We start from the raw sequence: 21,921 nt of genomic DNA, 5'->3' as shown, positions 1-21,921 counted from the left end.
CGGGAGGCCGTGCCACGGCCGGACTACATCTCCCGGCATGCCCCGCGGCGGGGAGACGGGAAGGCGGGAAGGCGGGGCTGGGGGCAGTTCTCTCCGCGCCGCTAAGGTGAGGTGAGTGCGAGTCGTTGCCAGCTCTTCTTCATCCCCCTCCTCTCCCTCCTTCCCCCCAAACCCCGCCGGTGGGGCAGCCTAGCCGCTGCTTCGCCTCTTCGCTCCGTGGGCGGGCGGGCGGGCGAGCGAGCGAGCGAGGCGGGAGGCTGCCGGGTGGGTCGTCCGGGTCCCCTGGCTGGGGTGGGCGCCGCGCCTCAGGGGTGAGGGTCCCGCGCCTCAGGGGTGAGGGTCCCGCGCCTCAGGGGTGAGGGTCCCGCCGGCCCGGCCTCTGGCTAAGCCGCAGTTTCAGGGCTCGGCATCGCCTGGCTGCGCTCCCCTAGCTGGGGCTGCGTGTGGTGGTGGGCCCAGCTAGCCCGCTGGCTCCTGGGGTTCGAGCCCGGCTGGGGGTGAGCGGTGTGCTCCGTGCTAGCCCTCGGCGGGCTGCCCTCCTTTGGGGACTCAGACTCAGCACCGGGGTGGCTCTGGAGGAGTCTGTGCAACCCGTTACACGGGACAGCCCCACAAAGGTTTAGGTGTGAAGTTCAGTTTGTGGGAGAGGCTGGCCCAGAGGTGCTTAATGTTTTGGCCTGAGAGCCACAGCTGATATTCTTATGAGAAAGAGCTCCCTGAGGCATAATGGAATTATAGAATGGTTTGGGTGGGAAGGGACATTAAAGCCCACCCAGTGCCACCCCGTGCCCTGGGCAGGGACACCTCCCACCAGCCCAGGTTGCTCCAAGCCCCGGCCAACCTGGCCTTGAACCCCTCCAGGGATGGGGCAGCCACAGCTTCTCTGGGCAACCTGGGCCAGGGGCTCACCGCCCTCACAGGAGAGAATTTCTTCCTAATATCTCATCTCAGTCTCCCCTCTTTCAGTGTGGTCACTGTACGTGTTGGGGAAGAGAATGTGGTGAGGCAGGGAGCTCCAGGATGCAGGAGGTGTCAGCGCTGGGGAGGGCAGTGTGGAGGGTGGCTTCTGCACCCTTGCTGCTGCAGCATTGCTTGCCTCTTGCTTGACAAAGTGTTTCGACAATAGCACAGCCTATAATGATTGTTGCATAAAGCTTTTCTGATGTAAGAAAAATCTCTCTTCGATTGTTTGTGCCTCGTGTGTTAACTACGTAAGTTGGCTACTAGTCCAATGTCTTCAGCAAATCATAGCAGAATGAGAATCTTGGGAGATAAACTATAGGAAGGGGAAGTTTAAATGTGGAGGAATGGTGGATTTAATATGGATTAAACAGCGTGTCTCACTAGTTGCTGTAATTCATTCTCAAGATCCAGACCAACGGATACTTCTCAGTAGCCCAGACTGGAAGTCAATTATAAAATTTTGTTTAAATAATGACTGTCTTTTTCTGAAATAGAGTATGATGAATAAAAAGTTCATTTGATAGAAATACTCAATTAATATATACTAAAGCCTGTGGAAAGAATACAGGAATGAACTCTATGGTTTTTGCTCTTCAAGGAGTACTTTTATCGTATACCAATTTTTTTTTTAAATCTTTACAGATAAATGGACTATAAGAAAATTGTGGATGAAGTTTCAGAAAAAATTTTATCATACAGTCAAGATACTTCAGGATGGAGAGTGATAAAAGTTTCAGTAAGAAAATATTAGTTAATATTATTTATGATATTTTTATTAAATACATTTTGTTGCAAAATGTTTTAAACTGCTTTCCTTTAAAAATTACTTGACGGCTCTGTATCAACTGCTAAGTTTTTATTTTTCCTTTTTCTACTTTGAGAAAAATGTTACGGTTTCTTCAAAGCCTTCAAAAGAGTATGCAGGAAATATGTAAGTATTTACGTTTTGTTTGTCATTGTCATGAATAACAACACCTTTTTTGAACAGTAACACCCACGATTGAAATGGAAAAGTTAACAGTGTTCTTTCCTTCTTGAGTGTCTTAAACTTAGTTAGCTATAGAGAAGATTTTGCGCTGTAGAGATTTGTGCTGTAGTTACACTGGGTCAGCAATAGGGCTGTAATAAAAGAGATGGATTTCCCAAGCAGTTTTCAAACGTGCTCTGAAAATTAAATACTATATAACACTTACTGATACGGAATAAGTAGATATGAAGTCACAGGTTTGGCCTGAAGTCAGTGACTCTTCCTGGTGGAATACTCTATTCAAGCCATTACATCTTGCCAGCTGGGCTTCACTTTTCACCCCTTCATACTTGTGAAATGACTGATGCTCGCCCACGCAGACATGCTTACACTCTCATTCTATCTTACCTGTCCTTTGTACCTTTTTTTTTCTGGCACCCAAAACTGAATTAACCGTACTGAGAATAAGGTCATATAACGTCTGGAGCAGCAGCTTCATCTGTCCTTCCTTCTCTTGCGTGATGAATTCTGTGCAGTTGCTAAGCAGCTAGGTTTGGCCCAAAGGGTGGAGTTAGGCGAGACAGACTAAGCTGATCTCACAGCTTGCTGTCGCTGATAGAGTTGGCTCTACTCTTTACATTCCTCCCCTCCTTTTTCCTGCCCCTCTCCTGGCTTTGCAATCCTGCGTCTCATTTATGGTGGCTATGGCACTCAGCCGGTTGTTTACCAAGCTGATTCAGCTCATTAAACCAAGGGAAAGGAAAAAAGATCTCACTGAAGCAAATTGTGCAAAAGCAGAGGAAAAGAGGACAATTGCAACATGTCCTTAGCGCTCTCTTTTTTTTTTTTAAATACCTAATGGGTATTAAATTATATTGAATGCCAATCTAGACAGATAGGCAATAGAGAAAATTTGCATCTCATTCTTTTTTGTTCTCAATATGATGATAATGTTTGTGACCAGTGGTGTTCTAACTTCTAAAGTCTTGCTTGGTTTTCTAATTATTTCTGAAGGTTTGAGCAAAGAAGGTGTTAATTACAGAAGGCAGTGCTGTATCACTCGTATTACAGAAGAATTAATCTACAGTATTATAATGGAAAATAGCTTTAATATTTCATTAGAATATGTTAAGAGTACTGTTGTCTTAGTAAGAATTTGCATACTTCTGCATTATTATTGTATTTCAGATCTTAGTACAGGTGGATGTGAGGGAGTGAGAGTTTAGTTGCTTAGAATTCATAAGAATGTACCTGACTCATTTCTGTGGAGGAAAAAAGATAAGCTGTAGTCTCAGTCAGACATAAAGCCGTTTTTGAGTGTACTCAGATCTGTATTTAGCAAGTCCTTTGCAGTTAGGAGAAGCATCATCTGTGCTTTCTGCCATTTGGTACAGGGAGCCAGAATCTTTCATTGTTTTTTTTTTTTTTTTTTCTTGTACAAATCTGTCCCATTAACAAGCAGTACTGGTCTGTAGCGTTTCTTTTGTGAAGGAATACTAGCTGTTTCTAGGAGCTTAAGTATAGCTGTTTGCACTTTTAGTTTGACATTGAATATTTATTAGCTGCATATCACAAATGCCAGTTTCTTTTTTAACTGGCAGGAATATAAACAGTTTGCTTTACTTGTTAAAAGAAATCAGTATGGGATCTGGTAGTGAAAAGCAATAGAGAATCCTTACTTCAGTTAGGTGAAATATTTTCAGCAGAGTTCCAGGAAGCATTAAGGTGTTTTTTCCAGGCTGAATGGGATTTTATTTGGAATGGTGTCACCTAAGCTCAAGAAAGACAATGAGGTATGTATTTCAGATTGTCTAAGACAGCAAGACTAGATTTGGTGATCCAAGCGGTCTTTACCAGGCTTGCTTCCTCTTTTTCCAGTAATAATCCACTGGAGAAGCTGGAAATCGAGATTTTTCACAAGTGTGCCCTTTCTTTTATTCTAGCAACTGTGTCTTTCAGCAGCCTTGCCTAGAAGAAGTCCTCCTGATTAACAACTCACACTGAGTTTAGGAGAGAAGATATTACAGGATGCAGGCGAGAGCTGCTTAGGAGATTGGTAAACATAAGTTCATGGGAGTTATGTAAATAAAGGGTGTATCCAGATATTAATATGCTGGTTTTAACTGGTCCTGCCACAGCTTACAGGTACTTGCTGTTTTTGAGTAGGCATTACAATATTTTCCGTTGCAATCGGACCTTCTGTAGTTAGTGGAGAAGCAAGTTGCTGGAGTAATCATATACACCCACACCGCTCACTCCACTAAGGCAGTAAGTGGTGACAAGAGTTGCGGCACAGGAAGAAATAGATTCATGATTTACAGGGCCTTGGTGTTTGGATTTGAACTTGGCTATCTTTGCTCTTTCTGACTTAACCTCATGCATCATCAGAGTCTGTAAATCTGACTTCATGTTTCTTAAACTCTTTGCAAGTGTAGTCTCCTTTGAGCTCATCTGTTGTCCCACAGCGTCCTTCACCTTTGCGTTTAATTGATGTCTGTGAGCGCCTACTGTAATGATTCACAGTTTCTCCAGGAACTAGGTGTGAGAATTATCAGTATTTGCGAGCAGTTCCCAGCATTACTGGAGTTTCCTATTTCCTTGTGGGAGGCCGCTCTTCCCCTCTGTGAACTTTCCCTTGAACTCCTCAAGATTATGAACAAAAGCTAGAGAAATGCCAGAATGTGCTAGTTCATAAATAGTGAGAAGATTTGCAATCTGTGTCAAAAATGAATTGAAAGTACCTATATATAAATAAATAAATTAGCAGATGAATTGCATATATTTAAAATAGCAGGTTCCTATCTGGTAGCTCACAAATAATTCATTTAAAATGTATGGTGTTGAGAATGTAATGATCTCAAAAATCAGTTACAGAATAATAATTTTTGTTACTACTTGAATTTTAATCGATCCATGAAGTGCAATCACATTCATGTGCTTTACCTCATTATAGCCTGGCATCCCCAGATGCTTATTATTGTACAACTTATTTTTCCAGTTCATAAATGTGAATTCAATATCTGTTTTTTACACAATCTAGATACCGTGGAGAAGGCATAATTAAGGAAGTCCCTAGTAAAATTATTCCTTTTATGTATCTTCCTGAATATCGAAACAAATGGGACAAAGCGTTACAATCTTACAAGCTGTTAGAAAGGATTGACCAGGTAATACCATAATTTAATACAAAGATTTTATTTTAACTCTTTCTGCATGAATTACATTGACTAAAAAGACCTCTACTGGGACAAGGAAAGCCCTTGATATGAAATAAATCTGGGTTGGTAAAAACTTCTAAACCTGCTGCTTATGTGAAATGGGTATGAAATATGTCCCTCCCCTTAGGAGTTAAGTATTTAGGGTAATTTAAAAATTAGGGTAAATTTAAATATTTGTTATGAAATAGATATCCTCAAGCATGCCAAGAATTCAGCCCACGGAAAACAACAGAAGTCTCTGTCAAGTGTAGGGTGAGACACAATGACAACACGCTGTAGGGAAAGCTCCCCTCTCAGTGAGCATAGTTTACACAAATTTAAAAAAATCACCAAAGTTAAAGGCAACATGGAAATTGAATCGATGCTGTACTAGTGCTGTGAAATACTGAATGTTCAGAATTCCGGTTGCCTGGGACTTTGTCTCGGGCACTCTGGAAACCCAGAACTTGGAATTCCGATGAAGAATATCAATTATTATAGCTGTGTTAACTGGCTTTGATCTGACCACTTGAGAGAGATGTATGATGGAGGGAGGTCTTAGAATGTATTACGTGTATATGGATGACTTAAGTGTATGAAAGTACTCCCTAAACCAGGGGGGAAAAAAGCCCCAATCCTCCCATTTTTGCCTTCCCTGAACCTCTCTTGTTTTCCTCTCCCTGGATCTGCTGCAGTTGGTCAGATGTTAGGATGTAGTTGTACATCCAACCAACTTAGTTCATCCAACTGAGTTAGTTTAACAGATTATACGTCTTTTTCCTAGAATGCAATGTGCAATCTAGCATGTGTATTGTAATACAAATAGGCATTCTAGCTCCACTAAACATGGATATTGACTTTTTCTACACAAAAATTATACTCCTGCCTCTAATTAGGCCACAAGGAGCGGCCATGAATCCCTGCGCTGTGTTACTGGAAGATCTGTTTCATGGCTCTAATGTTAGTTCAGCACTAACTAGATAAGAGAGCTTTTGTCTTATGCTAACAAACAGGAATCCATTTTGGCCATATTCTCATTATTTAACACATAATACTGCTTTGCCAATTAAATAAAACTTAGCTTCTTACATACTAATTCAAAAAATTACTTTTACTTACTCATAGGACACTGGTATATACCACAGTGTAACGCACAGTTATGGTATGGGACTGATTTCATCCAGAGATTTTGTTGACCTGCTGCATGTTAAACCATACCCTGGCGATATCCTTACAACTAACTGTAAGTTGCGTGTTAATTGCTGCATGTTTGCATATTTTGGCTGCTTTCTGGAAATCCTGAGGTGAAGAGCTGTAAAGTTCTGCAGCCTAATCACGCTCTAGAGTACCTTGCTCCGTGTGTGGTCTTACTGATGCTAACAAACCCCTCCTGTTTATCTCCAAGCAAAGTTACTTTTTTTAGTACTGAAACTATCAAAATTGATCTTCAAATAAAATACTGTGTTCTTTGTTTGTTCTATTATGCCTCTATTTGAAAAATAGAGTAAAATGCAGTAGTAATAGTATGAGGACGCTAGAATTTATTATTTCACTATAGAAATTCAGTGTTTATTTAATAACACTTTTCTGTACTTAGCTGACCAAATGCTACTGGCCTAATACTCTCTTCTCAGAGTGAACTGCAAATTTGCCCGGTATTTGATTCTATCTGAGTTTGGCTCTGTAAACTGAAACAAAATGTGAAATGATTAGTATTGCAACTATATGGCCCACCAGGAAAATCTCTCGCTGCTACTTCATTTCTGTGTTAATCTTTTTCTTTTGTGTGGATCTTAATACATGGCAGAAAACACCATTTTTCATCTTGGAACTTTACTGACGTATCAGGTTTTTTTCAAGCCATACTCTTACAATACCTTGTCATGCAAAAGTAATGGGTAACTAAACAAAAACAACTCTTCCCAACAACTACTGTGCATGTGTGCAGCAATTTCCTCATCTTCGCTGCGATTGCGTTTACTAATTAATGACATCTGCTGACAAAGTGACTTGTTTGTCTAGAACTAAGCCACACCTCAGGTGTGGTAGGTATGTGTAGTCACGTCTCAATGATAATACTTTTGGGTATGCCTGCCCAAACATCGATAGAAATTTTTACATGTATTTAATTACTTGCACAAATATTGAATGTACTTCAGAATGTACAGAATTACATACAAAATGAAATTGCTAAACACATCAGTAACCATATTTCGAGATCTTCTACTATCCCTTGGCAGCTGGAGTAGTTTCCTCTTTTTAAAAGGTATTTTTGAGTCATATGATTGACATAGATAATTAATTTGATTTTGGTTTTTTGTGTGTGGTGATTTACAGCTATTAGCGTGGAGTATTCCAGCTGCCCTCCAACTCCCTCTTGTGTCCGCGGCTATAACAATCCCTGTGGATATGTGTGTTCACCTTTGCCTGAGTAAGTATTTAAAGCCCCCTTTATTAGCATCTTTGATTACTCAGTTGTCTTCTCTATACAAAGCTTAAAATTTACTGAACTACCCAGCTTTTTATTTTATTAGAGAGTTTTATTTTGGGGAAGCTTTAGAGTTTTGTGCAGATCGGTTTTGCGACTCAGACTATCTTTTGAAACAATGAAAACTTTTATACATCCTCCACTCTTTAGTAATTTCAACAGAGATGGATTATAAATTGTAAACACTTGTACATCTCAGTAAGTTTCCTAGCAAGAGTAAGAAGCGTTAACTGAAGGATTTTGCTCTTTTCATCACAGGAATCCAGAGCACTCTAAGCTAGTTGTATTTATTCAGCCAGAATTAGGAGGAATGCTTCCCAGTTCTGTAGTGGAGACAGCATTACCTACTACTCTCATAAACTTAATCACTGAAACCAGAGCCGGACTGAAAGGCTTGAAAGACCATAATTAAACGTAAGTGGAAAATAATAAGCACTTAAGTCATGCATCTTTTACTTGGATTCATTTTTAAAGTAGAGGATGAAGTTTATCTTAATTGTGGTTTATGTGGAAATGTATAAAGCTTAACCTAACTGTTGAAATGGTGAATGCTGGTTTTCTCCGTTCTTTGGAATGATGCAAGAATCTACACTGAAGTGCCATCAAAATATGGGATGTCGCTTTCAATGTAATCAGGTGATGTTTTGTAATACTTTTGCACTTTATATGGAGAGTAAAAATATATATATATATACACACACAAGAATCTGGTGATACAACTTATAGCAATGTTAAAACACAGTAGTCAAAATATTTTGCCATAGCTTTAAACAAACTTTGATAAATTCTTACCTCAATTATGTACTTGTCACTGAAACAAGCAAACATCTTGTGTACTAGAGATTTTAAACATTTATTACTATAAGTGTGGAAGTGTAATTAGCAACTATTTCACTGTTTTGGAATTAAGTATTTGAAGAAAAGCCTGATTAATTTGTATATAGCATCTCATTAAAAGCTGCTCTTTATACCCAGAGTTGTTTGTCGTTTTCTGAATCCTGAGCACCGACCCTAACCGATTTTTATAAGCTGACTAATTTCCAGGAATGAGCTGGTGATATGATTCATTTGGAAATAATGTTTCCCGTTAGCCCTTATTATTTCTAGTACCTCTAGTTACGAGTGAACTGCAGGAAACAGGGATAGCCATGTGAATAGCAATTTCCATTACAAAGCACAAACAGCGGTGCAAATTAAAGAATAGTGTGAAAATGGCTTTCATCGGACCTGCTCAGTCCCTTCCCAAGTTGTTAGAAACAACTAACTGCATACATAATATAACTCAATGAAAATGAAAGTAAAAATTCCTTCTCCCCAGTCAGCATGTTAAGGTATTAATAATGAATACTAAAATATGTTTGCATACTATAATATTTTTAGCGCAACTAAAGATTCATCAGGTAAATACCAATTTGTAAGAAAGAAAACTAAGACAAACGAGTCACCAGCAAGTTTTATGTCAAAAGTTGTCAAAATAAATTTTTAATATTCACATCTTTACAATTTACAGTAAACTTCTCATAACTAAAGTGCTCTCAAGTGCTGATTCTTTTAGTGTCACTATTATGAAAAATGTTTCACTGTGGTTTAAAGTATCTTAACAAACTGTTAGACTGTGATAAACAAGGTGCTGTGTTCTTCCTTCCTTTATTTGCTTTAGGCTTTTCAGGGGGTTTATCCCTAGAAGTCTTGGGCCCAGGTTCCCGATTCTTCCATTCAGCTAGTAGTTCTTCTTGCACACCTGCGGGTAGTTCATAAAAAGTCTTTGTGTCAACATTAGGAGGAAATACAACTCCTGCTTTCCTACTACAAGCTTTATCCTCAGAAGTTGTTTCAAAGGCCTGCTTATCTTTATCCCAGATAGGGACACGTAGAACACTTTGGCTAGCTCCAGCCTCCAGAGGTGACAGATCTCTCGCTCTGAAATCCTGAGAGTCAGGAGGTTGTTTTTCCATACTGCTGCTTGACAGTGCACTTCTGGGGCACTCGGAAGAACAACTGGCCCTGGAGCCGTATGCGAGAGCAGTTGCAGATTCATGCGCTGATATGGTGCTGCACCCTGCAGAGCGCCTATCACTGTTTAGTCCCTTAGAATTTGGGGAAGTGCTGTACGCCTCTTCTGCAAAACATATTGATGGCTGGCCCGAAATGTTCTCAGCCAGGATCACTTCTGTTTTTTCAGAAAGAATTTCTTTTTTAATATCTTCTGGAAGTTCCCTGAAGACTTCCTCGTCAATATCAGCAGGAAACAAATGAAATGGGAAGTCAGGAATTCCTGCTTTCTTTATATTGCTTTTCTTTTCCTCTGAAAGTTTCCTAGTTTTCGTAGTTCCAGTTCTGTTGCAGCTCTGGTTCCAAGAAGCACTTCCCTCACCATGTGAGACATCTTCTTCTTCCTGGGGCAGAAAATGTATATAAAAGTGTAAGTATGTTCTGTGTGATCTAATTACTAAGCGCTATTTTACTAACAGCGAGTTCTTCAAATTATCGCTTAACAGACAGTAATATTTTTTTCCTTATGATCGGTAGTGTTTTTTTAAATCTTATTTTTCAACCATAGGCCTTAAAGTACATACACTTAGGAATCCTTGTCTTATTTTAAAGTAGCAAATACCTTGAAGTTACATTTTGTTGCTTTAGAATATGCAATATGATCTTATCCCTTATATTCCTGAGCAGCTGAGAAACAGACAAGTTTATCAGTGCACCAAGTTGCCATGTCAAGACAGAAACATTAAATTCATTACACAACAAAATTTTGAAGTTACTATGGTTTTGTATTATGTACTCAAAGCATCTTGTGGAAATGTTTAGCAGTGTTTCCACAGCCAGCTCCTATGTTGTCTAGGGTATGCAACTGGGAGCTAGGAGATCTGTTCAATTCCAAGCAGGAATTAGAAGCTCACTAGATCAGAAGTTAGAGCTAGTGGCCAATACAGAACTGAAACTTTGATTAATTTCTAGTCTGAATGGGGAGACTTGAGAATGCATAGGAAGGGAAATAATCACTGTGAAAGTACCTTAAAGCAACAAGGTAAATTATAAGCAACTTTAAGGACTTGGACTAAAATCTAAGGTAAAAGATGCTTCAGTATGACAATATCTGAGTTCTTGGCCTGTTGTTTCACAAATGGTAAATGAAGGGCAGATCTTAGTGGAATGAGTAGCCAAATTTGGCAATTATTTTTTAGAAAACATAAGTTTCGCTTTCTTTCTTAGTGAATTCTGTTCTCTTCAGCTAAGGGGCCTGATAATGCAGCTGCCCGTCCAATTCAAGACAGTATTAAACGCTTTTAAGCAGTCTGTCTAATGAAAGAAAGCAGACAAGTAACACCTGCTCAGAAGACTCCAAATAAATCTTTTTTTTTTGTTACCAAGTGAATAAAACTTACAATCCTGAAAATTCCAAAGCAGTTACGGTTTAAATCTATATAATAAAGATGGAAATATCTCAGAACTTTCTTATCTGCAGATAGTTTTCAGTATCTTTCAGCTTACCCGGACACGTTTACTGGAGCCTGAGGGCGGTGACATCTGCTTTAGATAGAAACCAATGGATCCTTTCTTGCTGCTAGGAAGATCTTTGAGGTTGGAGAAGCAGACGCTCAGAAGGGTAAGATGAAACGGTAGATCTACATCTATCATCTTTCGAAAGAGTTTCATTAGTATATCAACTAATGGGGATATAATGTTGCTGCTTTCTAAAAGAAAAAAGGTGGAAAAAAAAAGGTAATGTGTATATAACTAAGAGTAACTGACTGATTTAAATAGCAAAGTACAAAGGCAAACATTGCTAAAGGCTTGCAAAGTAATCTGTCAATATAGTTGTTAAGATGTTCATTCTGCCCTGTCAGCTATGTCCTAACTCAATAACAGACCTTTTTTTTCCCCCCTCTAGTAAAAATGCTTAATGTCACACCTGTAAAGATTACTTTATAGTATGTACTTAGCTTAGAAAAGAATAATTACAGAATATAAACCCAGCTGAATAGATTTGGAAAATGATCCAATTCTAGCAAAGAAGGGCCTTTACAGGGCCGTGTAGGTGTGGAACATTACCCCAAAACTCGTAATAACAACGTGGTTATTATGGGTTTATTGGGGACTAAATGAGCTGACAGTGATTGTTCGTCTCCTCCAATGTAGAAGTCCAGTAGCAATTTTGAAGTGAGACGCTACACAAGACTTATAAATAGCTTCTCTAGGGCTGTGAGAAGTAATTCAGGAATTGAAGTCAGGCAACAGTGATTCTCTGTGCTGATACAGCAGTGATTTAGATTTATTTCCTCACCCCAATCTGAATGAAGTGTCAAATGAATTGCAATTGCTGGTTGGAAAGCTTAAGTCTGAGAAGGATAAGAACCTATATGTTATTAATTTTCAGAGGTACATCAAAAAGACATTTTTATTACATAATAAAAACGGAGAACATGATTCAAATCCCTAACAGAGAAAAGCAGATTATTAATCTGGGAAGCAGCCCCCAGTCACCCTTTCCCATCCCACTGAGAAATTCACCGCCAGGAATGCAGCCAGACTGGGATAAAACGTGGTAATAATATAGTCATTCCTACAGTGAAGTCCTATGTGTTTTTAGCATATCTCAGCAAGATGTATCCATTACAAGTAATGGAAAAATTTCCAAATATTAAATGTAGGGAATATTATCATGAAATTAAGTAATGGAATTTTACAGAGAAGTTAGGCGGTAGCAACACAAAGCTGATACTTGCAAAAAATTTGAAGTTTACCTTTTCCAAATTTCTGAATGAGATGAGGTGGAATAGGACACTGACGGCTTTCCCGATTAAACCATTTATTGGTTGAGGAGAACTGCCGTATGGTCAACCTTACTGTGTGTGGTTGTCTTCCATCTTTGTCTATTCTGTGGAGCATTAATGCGCACAAAGTATTACTGCGAGTATTCTTCAGAGGGTCTGTGGAAACTCTTACAAAGTCTAATTAAGCATGACAGATCTCTCCCAACTCCTGGCTTTACTCCACTGATTATACAGGGAACTTTGGGCCTAACTGGTTCCCTTCATTACCCATAAGTTAGAAATTCAATACAATGTGAATATTGTCTCCAAAAGCCTTCAACTGAAGCGACTGTGAAAATTAAGTGGTTCAGTCTGCAATGCTGCCACGTTTCAACATTTAATACATTAAAAGTAGTATAGTCTTTGCAGTTAAACCCTGTATAATCCTTAGCTTTTAGCTCTTCTTTTTGCTTTTCAAGGAAATATCCCCACTTTAGCAGCAAAATGTTAGCTGGCTTTTGGAAGAAAGATAAGAAACAATGTATATCATTGTTTCTTTCCCCCTCCAAAAGGCATTGGGGGGGGGTTACTTTCCCTACCAAAAAAAATATTTCTCAACTGTATGTGTTGTAAACAAGATAGGACAAAGAGCCTCACTTCAAATTTAAATTTTGTGATTACTGAGCAATGTCTTAAGATGCAGATAAAAGACTCCCTGCCCATAACGTTAATAGAACTAAAATGGATATATCTATTGTGTCACATGCACAGAAAACCTTTAAGACTTGTAGATTATTTTAAGGCTGGGAGAGGCATGTAGAGAATATGAAAATACTTAGAGAAAAAAAAAAAAGAAAAATCAAGAACTAACAGGGGACACACAGGCTGGTCAGGACACAAAAAGCATTTCAAAAATCAGAAGTTGAAGCATGGCTGAGCAGGAAACAGTTCAGTGCTGCTAGAATATTGCTTTTTTTTTAATAACTTGTTTTAAGTAAAGTCAGAGGATATAAAGGGAGGACTGGAAAGTCACAGTAGTCAAGACATGAGCAAATGCATCCTCCTGCTATGCTGGAGTTCTTGTCAAGTATCTCGGGCTTGGACACTGCCTGGATTTACAGGGCAAGGGGAGGAGGAAGAAATGAAAATGTTCTTTCAGACTGATGGAAAAATAAGCTGTGGGACAGGAGACAAACAAATGGTGATCACCAACAGTCTGAAAGTAGAGAAAGCCACTTCTGGGAAAAGAAAGAAAACCTGGCATTTTGCTGACAGAAGAAATGTAGAGTAGGAGACAAACCTAACATACGTTCCAAGTCCCTTCAGGTCACAATTTCAGTCATCAAAAAGAGCTACTGAAGACAGTCACCTGTCTAATAGGTTGTGAAGCAGTTCTTCAATTTTCTCTTTAACTTCCACTTCCGATGAACATTTTTTAAAGGAGTCTTCATCACTAAAAGACTAAAAAAAACCCACATTAGTCCTTTCAATTTGATATTTACTTCAAAATTCTGAAGAGGAAAAAAAGTATCGCAATTAAGTGTGTAGAATTAACTCCAAGGTATCTTTGACGCTCAGAGCTCAACTGAATTTCAGGAGAATTATGCATTAATTTGAGTTGTACTAGAGAATACATACAAAAATGCATCATTTTGGTTAGTTCAGCAAAGTTCATATAAAACTAAAAATAATTTTTTTACTCTTTATAAAGTACTTCAGAACAATAGTTGTACCTGAGGAGGGCCTGATGGAGTCACAGGGGAGTCATCTTCTCCGTAGCTGAGTTTTTGGATACGCTGAGCATTAGAAACACCAAGTTCCTTCTCTAACACAGCAGACGGAAACGCTTGGAGATCACACACATTCCTAACACCCAGCGTTTCAAGACGTTTGGCAGTTTTGTAGCCAATGCCTAAATAAAATGTGTATTAAAAATACACAGAAAAGTGAGTATATCCATACATATAAATAATGCCCACCCACGTAGTATTGACAGTTATTTTTATTACTACTCTTTTCAGCGACATTTTTTGTGTTTCCATTTGAATTTTAAAATCTGGCATTAGAAAAGCCGTACTGGGACACAGCAAAGGTCTGCCTGTGTCTGTAGCCTACATCAACGCTTCCTGGCCAACGGCAAAGCATCAGTGTAGAGTAAGTCGGAAAACTACTTCCTCAGAGTATTCTATCAGGCTCCAATAGACTGGTTTAATAACCGTCCGTAGGTTTCCAGTCAGCAAGTTTCAAAGAGTTTGAATTTAAAACCTCATATCAACCACAGTGTTTGGGCTTCGACAAACATAAACTGAGATTTTTAGTATTTTCAAAGGTATGTTGTGAAGTGCTGCAACACTTTTATGTCCCAACCAAAAATTAAGGAAACCTTCAGCTAAACAAAACTCAAACAGCTTATGGGAAAAAAAAAAAGCACCCTAAACGCACACCCTGCTGCCTGCTGGTGAGAATTAGATTTTTTAAATTATTTCAGCTGTAATCTTTTCAGTATTTTTTTCTTATGATCGTAAGAGTTGTCAAAATGTTCTCCATCGATGCTCGCAGCACCACGCTTACCAGGCACTTTCTGGATGTGCTCAAGGCCACGTATTAGATCTTGACAGCTTTCAGGCAGAAGAACTGTTTGCTGGTTTGGTTTAAAGGTCCCAGATACTAGTTTAGACAGTAATTTGTTGGAGGCCACTCCTGCACAGCCTGTAAGGCCCAGTCTCGCATATATGGCTTCCCTCAGCTCCTCTGCAATCTGAGATCCAATAACTAGTCTTACATGCGTTGTATCCTGCAGATTTATAGCTGCAAAGAAAAAGAAAGCAGTGTTCAGTATGTAAACAATCACCTAGTTAGCTAATTCTCTAGATTTAGGTATTTTTTACGTTGCATTAAAGCAGTACAAGAAAGTACAGTCTCACAGGTCAAGTGGTATTGCCATGGCTTCTGTATCCCAGTTTAACCTCACTCCCGTCTCCCAAAAACCCTGGTAAAAGGGAGACGGCTGCTGTCCAAAAGCAGAGGTGTACTGTCCAGGGAGCATAGGGAGTATTTTAAATATAAAATACAATATATTAAGAGATGTCAAAGTGTTAAATAGCAGAGATTCTTGTACCACTGTAACCAAAGTAATTTACAGGGCTGCCTTGCCACCAAGTCTTTATTACTCGCGTGCAAATGCCAAATGAGGAAAAGGATTATTCAGGCATTTTCCTCCTCTCCAAACCACATTCAAAGCCATTGCAATAGCTCAAAGTCCAGGAAGACCAACTGCCTGCCTTCCTAGTGCATGAAATGAGTATCATGGCATAGATACTGCATTCGCGTTTGATGACAGAGGAAGCAGCTTAGCTACTTCAGTCGCAGTAAGTCTATTCCTAATGGATATAGCAAAAGTTTACTCTGTTTTTTTGGTTTTCATTCATTAAAAAAAAATAAAAATCATTCAGTTTTGCCAATTGACAATAACATTCAAGCTCCAACAAAATTCTCTATGTCTTACTACAGTAAAACTGTCTTAAATTAAAAACAAAAAAAAGGACAATGAAAATCTGTTCTCCCAAAGCGTTGTATGTGCTTATCCACCACAGAGATTGATTTTTTTTTTTTTTTTTTTTGTACCATCTAACTGGAACGCTGATTTGCATTTGTGAGAGGCATCTTCTCAAATACAGAAACCAAGCACAGAGCCACACAAGGTTCCAATGGTTCAGCTCTGGACAGTACTTAGAAGCAGAGAGATACTTTGTTCTGAACTTCACAAATGTTTATCGTATTTTTCAACGTGAAGAATATTTAACTCACCTTGGTTGTTGTACACATGGCCAGACACACAGACTCTGGAACATCCACTTTGCTGTAGCTGGTTTAGTCTTTTCTCTACAATCTCTGTGACATCCACAAAATTTTCATCAAACCCAAGCCTTTCCACCAGAGGACAAAATTCCCCCAACAACTCTAGGAGGAAAAGATACCCAAGGATAAAATGCACACAACTGTTAGTTTGAGGTTTTCACGTTTGCATCAGTCCATGGCCGATTTCCCATGGATTCAAGTAGGACACTTGCACAAAGAGAAACCGTGTTCTCTTCCAGATAAAATAACAAGGCACTTATTTTAGCAAAGGTGAAGAAGAGTATTTCTTCAGCCCACAACTACCTCTGTCATCGGCTTTTCTTTTCCCCAAATCTCTTCTTTCTTTCCTCATTTCTTTTTGAAATTACAGTTCTTAACCTCTGCAGTACTTTCCCCTGAGGAAATCTGTTTCCCAGCTAGGCGGGCTTTCACTTTTAGGTTATTACTATTTCACCTGCTCCCACTGCTAATGATAAAAGCAGTAATCAATGGCAATGCTGCCATGTCACTTAATTAAGAGATATTGGTGAAGTTCACCCACTTCGAGGGCTTCAGCATTCTGCTCTCCCTTGTTTCACATTTGGAAATATATTATTGCAGTCAGTATTTAAATAAGAAAAATTGTTCCTAAAGAACTACATGGGCATAATCCTAACATGTAAGATCAATGTCATACGTTTATAGTGTCTGACCCAGACTGCAACCAAGTCTGATCACTTACTTTATGAAATACTGACATTTTATGACTAAGTATTATCACCATGGTACGAGACTCATTCTAGTAAGAACTTTTAGAGTGGGAAAGTGTCGTATACTGTTACACACGTGTCCGTGTGCACACAGAGTTTAACAAAAAGTGTTTGTCCTCTATTGAAAAATTGGTAATTTTGTACCTGTAACCTTGTACGATGTTTCCCTGTATGGAGTTAGATCTTCTCCGTTAACCAGTGTCAGCTGAGGAACCTTCTCTTTAGCATCCCTCACAGACATCAGTTTCTTCACTCCACATTTTCTGGCTTCATAGTTACAGGTAACTACAATGTTTTTCTGTTGCACACCTAAAAATAAAAGTTAAATGTTTTTTAAAGGGTAGGTTTCTTGGTACTTCACAGAAGACTATTGTACTTTCAAGCTACTCCAAAGACTGAAGCACATGCTTTGATCAGAACGCAAGATCACAGAACAAGCGAAAAAACTAACACGACGGTTTTATTTTACAAGATTATGAGAAGGGCAGATCTTGATTTTGACTGCTGGACAGTAAAAACATTTTAAAACCTTATAGATATTTTTTTCCCATTGAAATATCACTCTTAATTTTGTCCTTTTTCAGGCAATCTTACCCATGAAAGTGCTCTTTATGTAACAGTCATTTTACGCTGCACTTCCTCGACTGACTGGTGACATTCCCGACTTCTGGATGGAAGCATGTTTTAGGCGTGATGTGTGAGAAGGCTCTGGCTCATCTGCGGGGCTCTGTGCCCACGTACGTTACGAACCAGCTTCGATCCCCAGAACTGCTCAGACATGTCAGTGAGTGCCTGTACTTGTGCTCACCAGGATTTATTCATCTCGTAGTAACCGCCACATGGAGTCTCGTGGCGGTGGCTACAGCGCCGGTGTGACTGCCTGTGTCTCACCACGCAACCAGCCCCTGAGCTCATTCCTGTCCCTGATTTCTGGCCGAACACACATAATCCCCAAATTAACAGCAAAGGAACTCATACCTAAAGGCTTGTCTCTTAACTCGGGGTTACGGATCATTTCTACTTGTGCGTAGAAGCAGTCCAGGTCGAGGTGCACAATCACCCTGCGCCCCGTGCTTCTGGCCGGCGCAGCCTTGGCTGCAAGGGAGCAAATGAACAGGTTACAAATTACGAGCCGCCTTACGTGTGGTATAACGATTTTTTTTTTCTAAATTAATCCATACTAAGGTATTACAAGAAGAATATAAAGTTTACAAGCTTTATACTAACTCTCGGGCTGCGTTAATTCCAGGATTACTTACGAGCACAAGTCACCCACAGCAACTCAGCTCACTTCTAAACGTTTTTTGGGGGCCAGTGGCATTTCTTTTCCAACGAACCATTCCAAAACCTGGCTTTACTCATAAAATATCCTTTCAGGCCGCAACACGGAAACACCTTTTTAATACATTTCTGTAAAACACTCTGTCTTTAACTCTGCCAGGGCAGCCCTGGCAGCCATCGGCCATTCCCCACCCCGCCGACACCCCGCTCCCTTCAGCGCCGCCGCCATTGCTGCTCACACGGGGCGGGCGAGGCGGCCGCGCCGCCCGGCTGCGGGCGAAGCCAGTCCTCCTCCTCCTCCCGGGGCTGCTGCTGCGGCGGCTGCGGCCGCTCCGTGGGCGGCGGGCCGGGCTCCATGCCGCCCGGGGCCTGACTCACCCGCCGCTCCGGGCCGCGCTCCCGCCGCTCCCCCCGCCCCGCGCCCGCCCCGCCGCCGTGCCGGCAGCGCCGCGCAGGTCCTAGCGCCGCCGCCCCCCGGGGATAGCCGCGGCCTCCGCCGGGCGCCTGCCAGGCCGCCGAGCCCCGAGGGGAGACGCGGGGACGGAGCCCTCCGGCGGCGGGAGAGGCGGTGGCTCCGTGACGGGACCACCGGGTGTCGGGCGGGTGGACCGGTGCCGGGAAGGCGGCGCGGTGGCCGGAGCGCGGAGGACTCGAATAAACTGAACGGGGCGGGTGGGGGGTTGCTCCGGGGAGGCGTTTTGTTCGGCGCAGAAAATGGGGTGAATTCGGGTTTACGGCAGAGCGGGTTCGCCGGCGGCCCCGACGCCGCGGCGCCTGCCCTCACAAGCGGGACCTGACGGACGGGGCCCCCGCGCCCCCGGCGAGCCCCAGCCCCGTCCCGCAGCGCGTCCCTCGGCCATGACAGCCCGTGCCCCCGCCCGCCCCGCCGCGGCCGCTCTGTCCCGCCTACGGCGCTCTCTATGGTCGGCGGGGCTGGCCGCTCCGGCCCCTCTAGGCCGCCGACACCGATTCCGGGGCTCGGCCGCGGAAGCGGGAGCCGGGCGAGGGCTCCGCCGGCTGCGCGCGCAGCCCGCGCTCCTGGCGCCCAGCAGCGCGCGGCGGCCGCCATCGCCAGGGGGTCCCGGCCCCGGCCGCCGCCGGGAACAATAAAGCTCTTGTTAAGAGCGCCGGGGGCCGGGCGAGCCCCTTCCCCGCTCCTCCCTCCTCCGCCTCCCGCCGCCGCCGCGGGCCCCGCGCCCGGTGGATGGAGAAGCAGGGCAGGATGGACTGCCCCGCGCTGCCCCCGGGCTGGAAGAAGGAAGAGGTGATCCGCAAGTCGGGCCTCAGCGCCGGCAAGAGCGATGTCTACTACTTCAGGTACGCCGCGCCGGCCCCCCTGACAGCCCCTCTCCACCCCCGGCGGGATGGGGCCGGTCCCGGCAGCGCTCCGCCGCCCCGCGCCCCGGCCCCGCCACCTGCTCCCTGCGCTCCCCCCTGTCAGGGGCGGCGGGGAGGATGGCGCCGGTCCCGCTCCCCCCTACCCCGCCTGTCAGAGGGCCGGTCCCCTCCTGTCGCCCGCCTGTCAGGGAGGCGCCGCTCCCCGCCCGCCCGCCGCGGCGGAGGGGCTCGGTCCGCGCCCGCCGACCGCCTGTCAGGGGCGGCGGGGAGGATGGCGCCGCTGCCCGCACGCCGCCGGCCGCCTGTCAGAGGGCCGGTCCCCTCCCGCCATGGCTCTGCCCTGTCAGGGGGTGAGGCCGGTCCCCTCCCGCCATGGCTCTGCCCTGTCAGGGGGTGAGGCCGGTCCCCTCCCGCCATGGCTCTGTGTCAGCGGGGTGAGGCCGTTGCCCTCCTGCCGTGGCTCTCCCCTGGCAGAGGGGCGGTCCCCTCCCGCCATGACTCCGTGTCAGGGGGGGCGAGGCCGGTGCCCTCCCGCCATGGCTCCCCGACAGGGCCCGCTGGCTGGACTGGGCCGGTCCCCTGCCGCCGCCGCCCGCATGACAGGGCCGGTGCCGGGCAGGGAGAAGAGGGGACAGACGGTCCCCGAGGTAGCCCAGCCCCGGGGGCGGCGGGGATGGCTCGGGCGCCGGCGGCGTGGGGGTCCCTGGGGCGAGCTGGGGGCCGGTGACCTCCCGGTGGAGCCCCGGGCAGCCGGCCGTGCCCCACACTCCGGAGGAGCCAGCGGTTGCGATGCCCCATGGTCCCCAACCAGCCCTGGGCAGGCAGGGAGCTGGCAGGGCCGGTAAGGAGCCCTTCAGCCCGGTTTCCCTTTGGGAGAGGAGTGCTAGTGATAGCCCTCCCCAGCCTAGCTTTTCAGTGGAGCAGGGTCAGCCTCAAGAGAACGCTCCCCCTGCACTTAAACTAAGTCAGAGTTGCCATAAGGCATCCTACCAAAATAGTTAGGTCATCGGTGGGGGGGGGACACGTACACCACACTGAATTAATTAGGAAGTTTACCATTAGTAACAAGAGTTGAAATTTTAGCAAAGTTAAGAGCGTGTGAAAATTGGAGAAGCCTTGCCGCTGCTAAATGTTCTTATTATTACTGCGCAGGTTATAGTAAAACCAAGAGAAGCAACAGCAACCTCATTTTGTTTCACCCTCCCGCTTGCTTTTGGAAACTGAAAAGGTAGTTCTTTTCTCAAGGCAGAAATGCAATAAATTCTGAAGTCTTGCTCCTAGGCCGTGCTTGTGTGAGTCCAGCCTGCTGCACAGCAGAGGAAGCTGTCTTCTGCAACGGCTAACCTCTTACCCACAGCACCTCTATTTATAGCTCTATATGCAGCTGATGAACCACACCTGAAACCTCTCCCTAACATCGCTGTTTCCGAGCAGGCCTCGCAGTCTCTCTCCTTTTGTTGCAGTGAATGGACTCGGTCTCTCCGCTGCCCAGCTGGAGGAGGGAGAAGTCGTGCTTGCTCCCCCTCAGATACCAGCTCGTGGAAAAGTGGGTTTCTGCCAGTGTTGAATATGGCACCGCTTGACCCATCGCGCGTTGCTGCTAAACAAAATTAAATGTCTGACAAAAGCATTGCTTAGATGTGGAGGAGGAACGTTGATTTTTTTTCCTGAGCTTTTTGAATGAATCCGATTGAAAACTTTTTTTTAGACGAGTTCTGTTTTTGTCTTGCCGCCTTTGTCTGACTTGCGCTCCCAACCGTATGCTAATATTGCGGCAGATGATTGGGTAGCATCTGGCATCGCTGTCTAGCTCTTTGCATCTGCCTTTCCTTTCTGCGGTGCTGCCTCGTGAAGCCTGTCTGAAAAAGATCGCACTTGAGCCTACGGTTTGAATCCTGTTTTCTGGATGGGCCCTGGTTTTCTGCCGATTGCTAAACTGTACTTTCTGCGCAGGATTATTCTTTCCAGAATTAAATGCCAGACTTTTCTCAAGCCAGACAGTCACTGCTGACTATCTTGGAATATATTTAATGTAGAAGGCCCAAGTAACTTCAGCTATTTGCTCAGAATGACCTGTTTTAAAAACACGTGTTTAGCCACATGTTTGTCCTAGCAGAATGTAGGGGTGTCAGTGTTTTATGTAATAGAGATCCTTAATTAAACTATGAAAACATGGGGAAAATGCAGTAAGTTCTAGTATTTCCAGGTTTTCGGTTTTGCTTTGCAAAGAATGATATGTAACCTCATTAAGTTCATTAAGGCACCTGAGTTAGCTCACTAAAAACCTGAGGTTTATGTTTTTATGATTTCTTAAGGCTAG

General features: G+C 43.4%; 3 protein-coding genes across 5 annotated transcripts in view; 2 read left to right on the top strand and 1 right to left on the bottom strand.

Annotated features, from left to right (window-relative positions):
• The first annotated feature begins 51 nt into the window (after nt 1-51).
• LOC128902764 (stAR-related lipid transfer protein 6-like) lies at nt 52-8,591 on the top strand. 2 transcript variants are annotated; one of them, XM_054186267.1, is made up of 7 exons: nt 52-111; nt 1,606-1,699; nt 1,845-1,894; nt 4,971-5,097; nt 6,253-6,370; nt 7,465-7,558; nt 7,874-8,591. In XM_054186267.1, the coding sequence occupies exons 2-7, from the start codon at nt 1,610-1,612 to the stop codon at nt 8,025-8,027; spliced, it is 633 nt and encodes a 210-aa protein (XP_054042242.1). In that variant the 5' UTR covers nt 52-111; nt 1,606-1,609; the 3' UTR covers nt 8,028-8,591. The 2 variants fall into 2 exon arrangements, with proteins under 2 accessions (XP_054042242.1, XP_054042243.1); XM_054186268.1 differs by having other exon boundaries at nt 64-106.
• A 180-nt stretch (nt 8,592-8,771) lies between these two features.
• Nucleotides 8,772-18,071, bottom strand: LOC128902763 (DNA polymerase iota-like). 2 transcript variants are annotated; one of them, XM_054186266.1, is made up of 10 exons: nt 17,961-18,001; nt 17,577-17,649; nt 17,127-17,291; nt 16,183-16,335; nt 14,947-15,183; nt 14,109-14,287; nt 13,745-13,836; nt 12,367-12,500; nt 11,114-11,316; nt 8,772-10,011 (listed from the first exon to the last, which is right to left on the bottom strand). In XM_054186266.1, the coding sequence occupies exons 2-10, from the start codon at nt 17,578-17,580 to the stop codon at nt 9,193-9,195; spliced, it is 1,986 nt and encodes a 661-aa protein (XP_054042241.1). In that variant the 5' UTR covers nt 17,581-17,649; nt 17,961-18,001; the 3' UTR covers nt 8,772-9,192. The 2 variants fall into 2 exon arrangements, with proteins under 2 accessions (XP_054042241.1, XP_054042240.1); XM_054186265.1 differs by lacking the exon at nt 17,577-17,649 and having other exon boundaries at nt 17,961-18,071.
• Nucleotides 18,072-19,234: 1,163 nt separating this feature from the next.
• Nucleotides 19,235-21,921, top strand: part of LOC128902780 (methyl-CpG-binding domain protein 2) — a 38,581-nt gene continuing 35,894 nt past the window's right edge. The window contains exon 1 of the mRNA XM_054186313.1: nt 19,235-19,580. Coding sequence (XP_054042288.1) covers nt 19,468-19,580 — 113 coding nt within the window. The 5' untranslated portion in view covers nt 19,235-19,467. The remainder of the gene's footprint in view (nt 19,581-21,921) is intronic.

The sequence above is a fragment of the Rissa tridactyla genome, chromosome Z (genome assembly GCF_028500815.1).
Source record: "Rissa tridactyla isolate bRisTri1 chromosome Z, bRisTri1.patW.cur.20221130, whole genome shotgun sequence".
NCBI lineage: Eukaryota > Metazoa > Chordata > Aves > Charadriiformes > Laridae > Rissa > Rissa tridactyla.
This window is presented reverse-complemented; position numbering and strand designations above follow the sequence as displayed.

Bases quoted from the DNA above. Each gene is read 5' to 3' on its own strand.
- LOC128902764 (XM_054186267.1), top strand. From the start codon at position 1,610: ATGGACTATAAGAAAATTGTGGATGAAGTTTCAGAAAAAATTTTATCA. The intron at 5,098-6,252 runs GTAATACCATAA...ACTTACTCATAG, and splicing joins TGTTAGAAAGGATTGACCAG to GACACTGGTATATACCACAG. The intron at 7,559-7,873 runs GTAAGTATTTAA...TTTTCATCACAG, and splicing joins GTGTGTTCACCTTTGCCTGA to GAATCCAGAGCACTCTAAGC.
- LOC128902763 (XM_054186265.1), bottom strand. From the start codon at position 17,997: ATGATCCGTAACCCCGAGTTAAGAGACAAGCCTTTAG. The intron at 14,288-14,946 runs GTAAGCGTGGTG...CATTTTATTTAG, and splicing joins GCACATCCAGAAAGTGCCTG to GCATTGGCTACAAAACTGCC. The intron at 11,317-12,366 runs GTAAACTTCAAA...TTTTTCTTTTAG, and splicing joins CATTCAGAAATTTGGAAAAG to AAAGCAGCAACATTATATCC.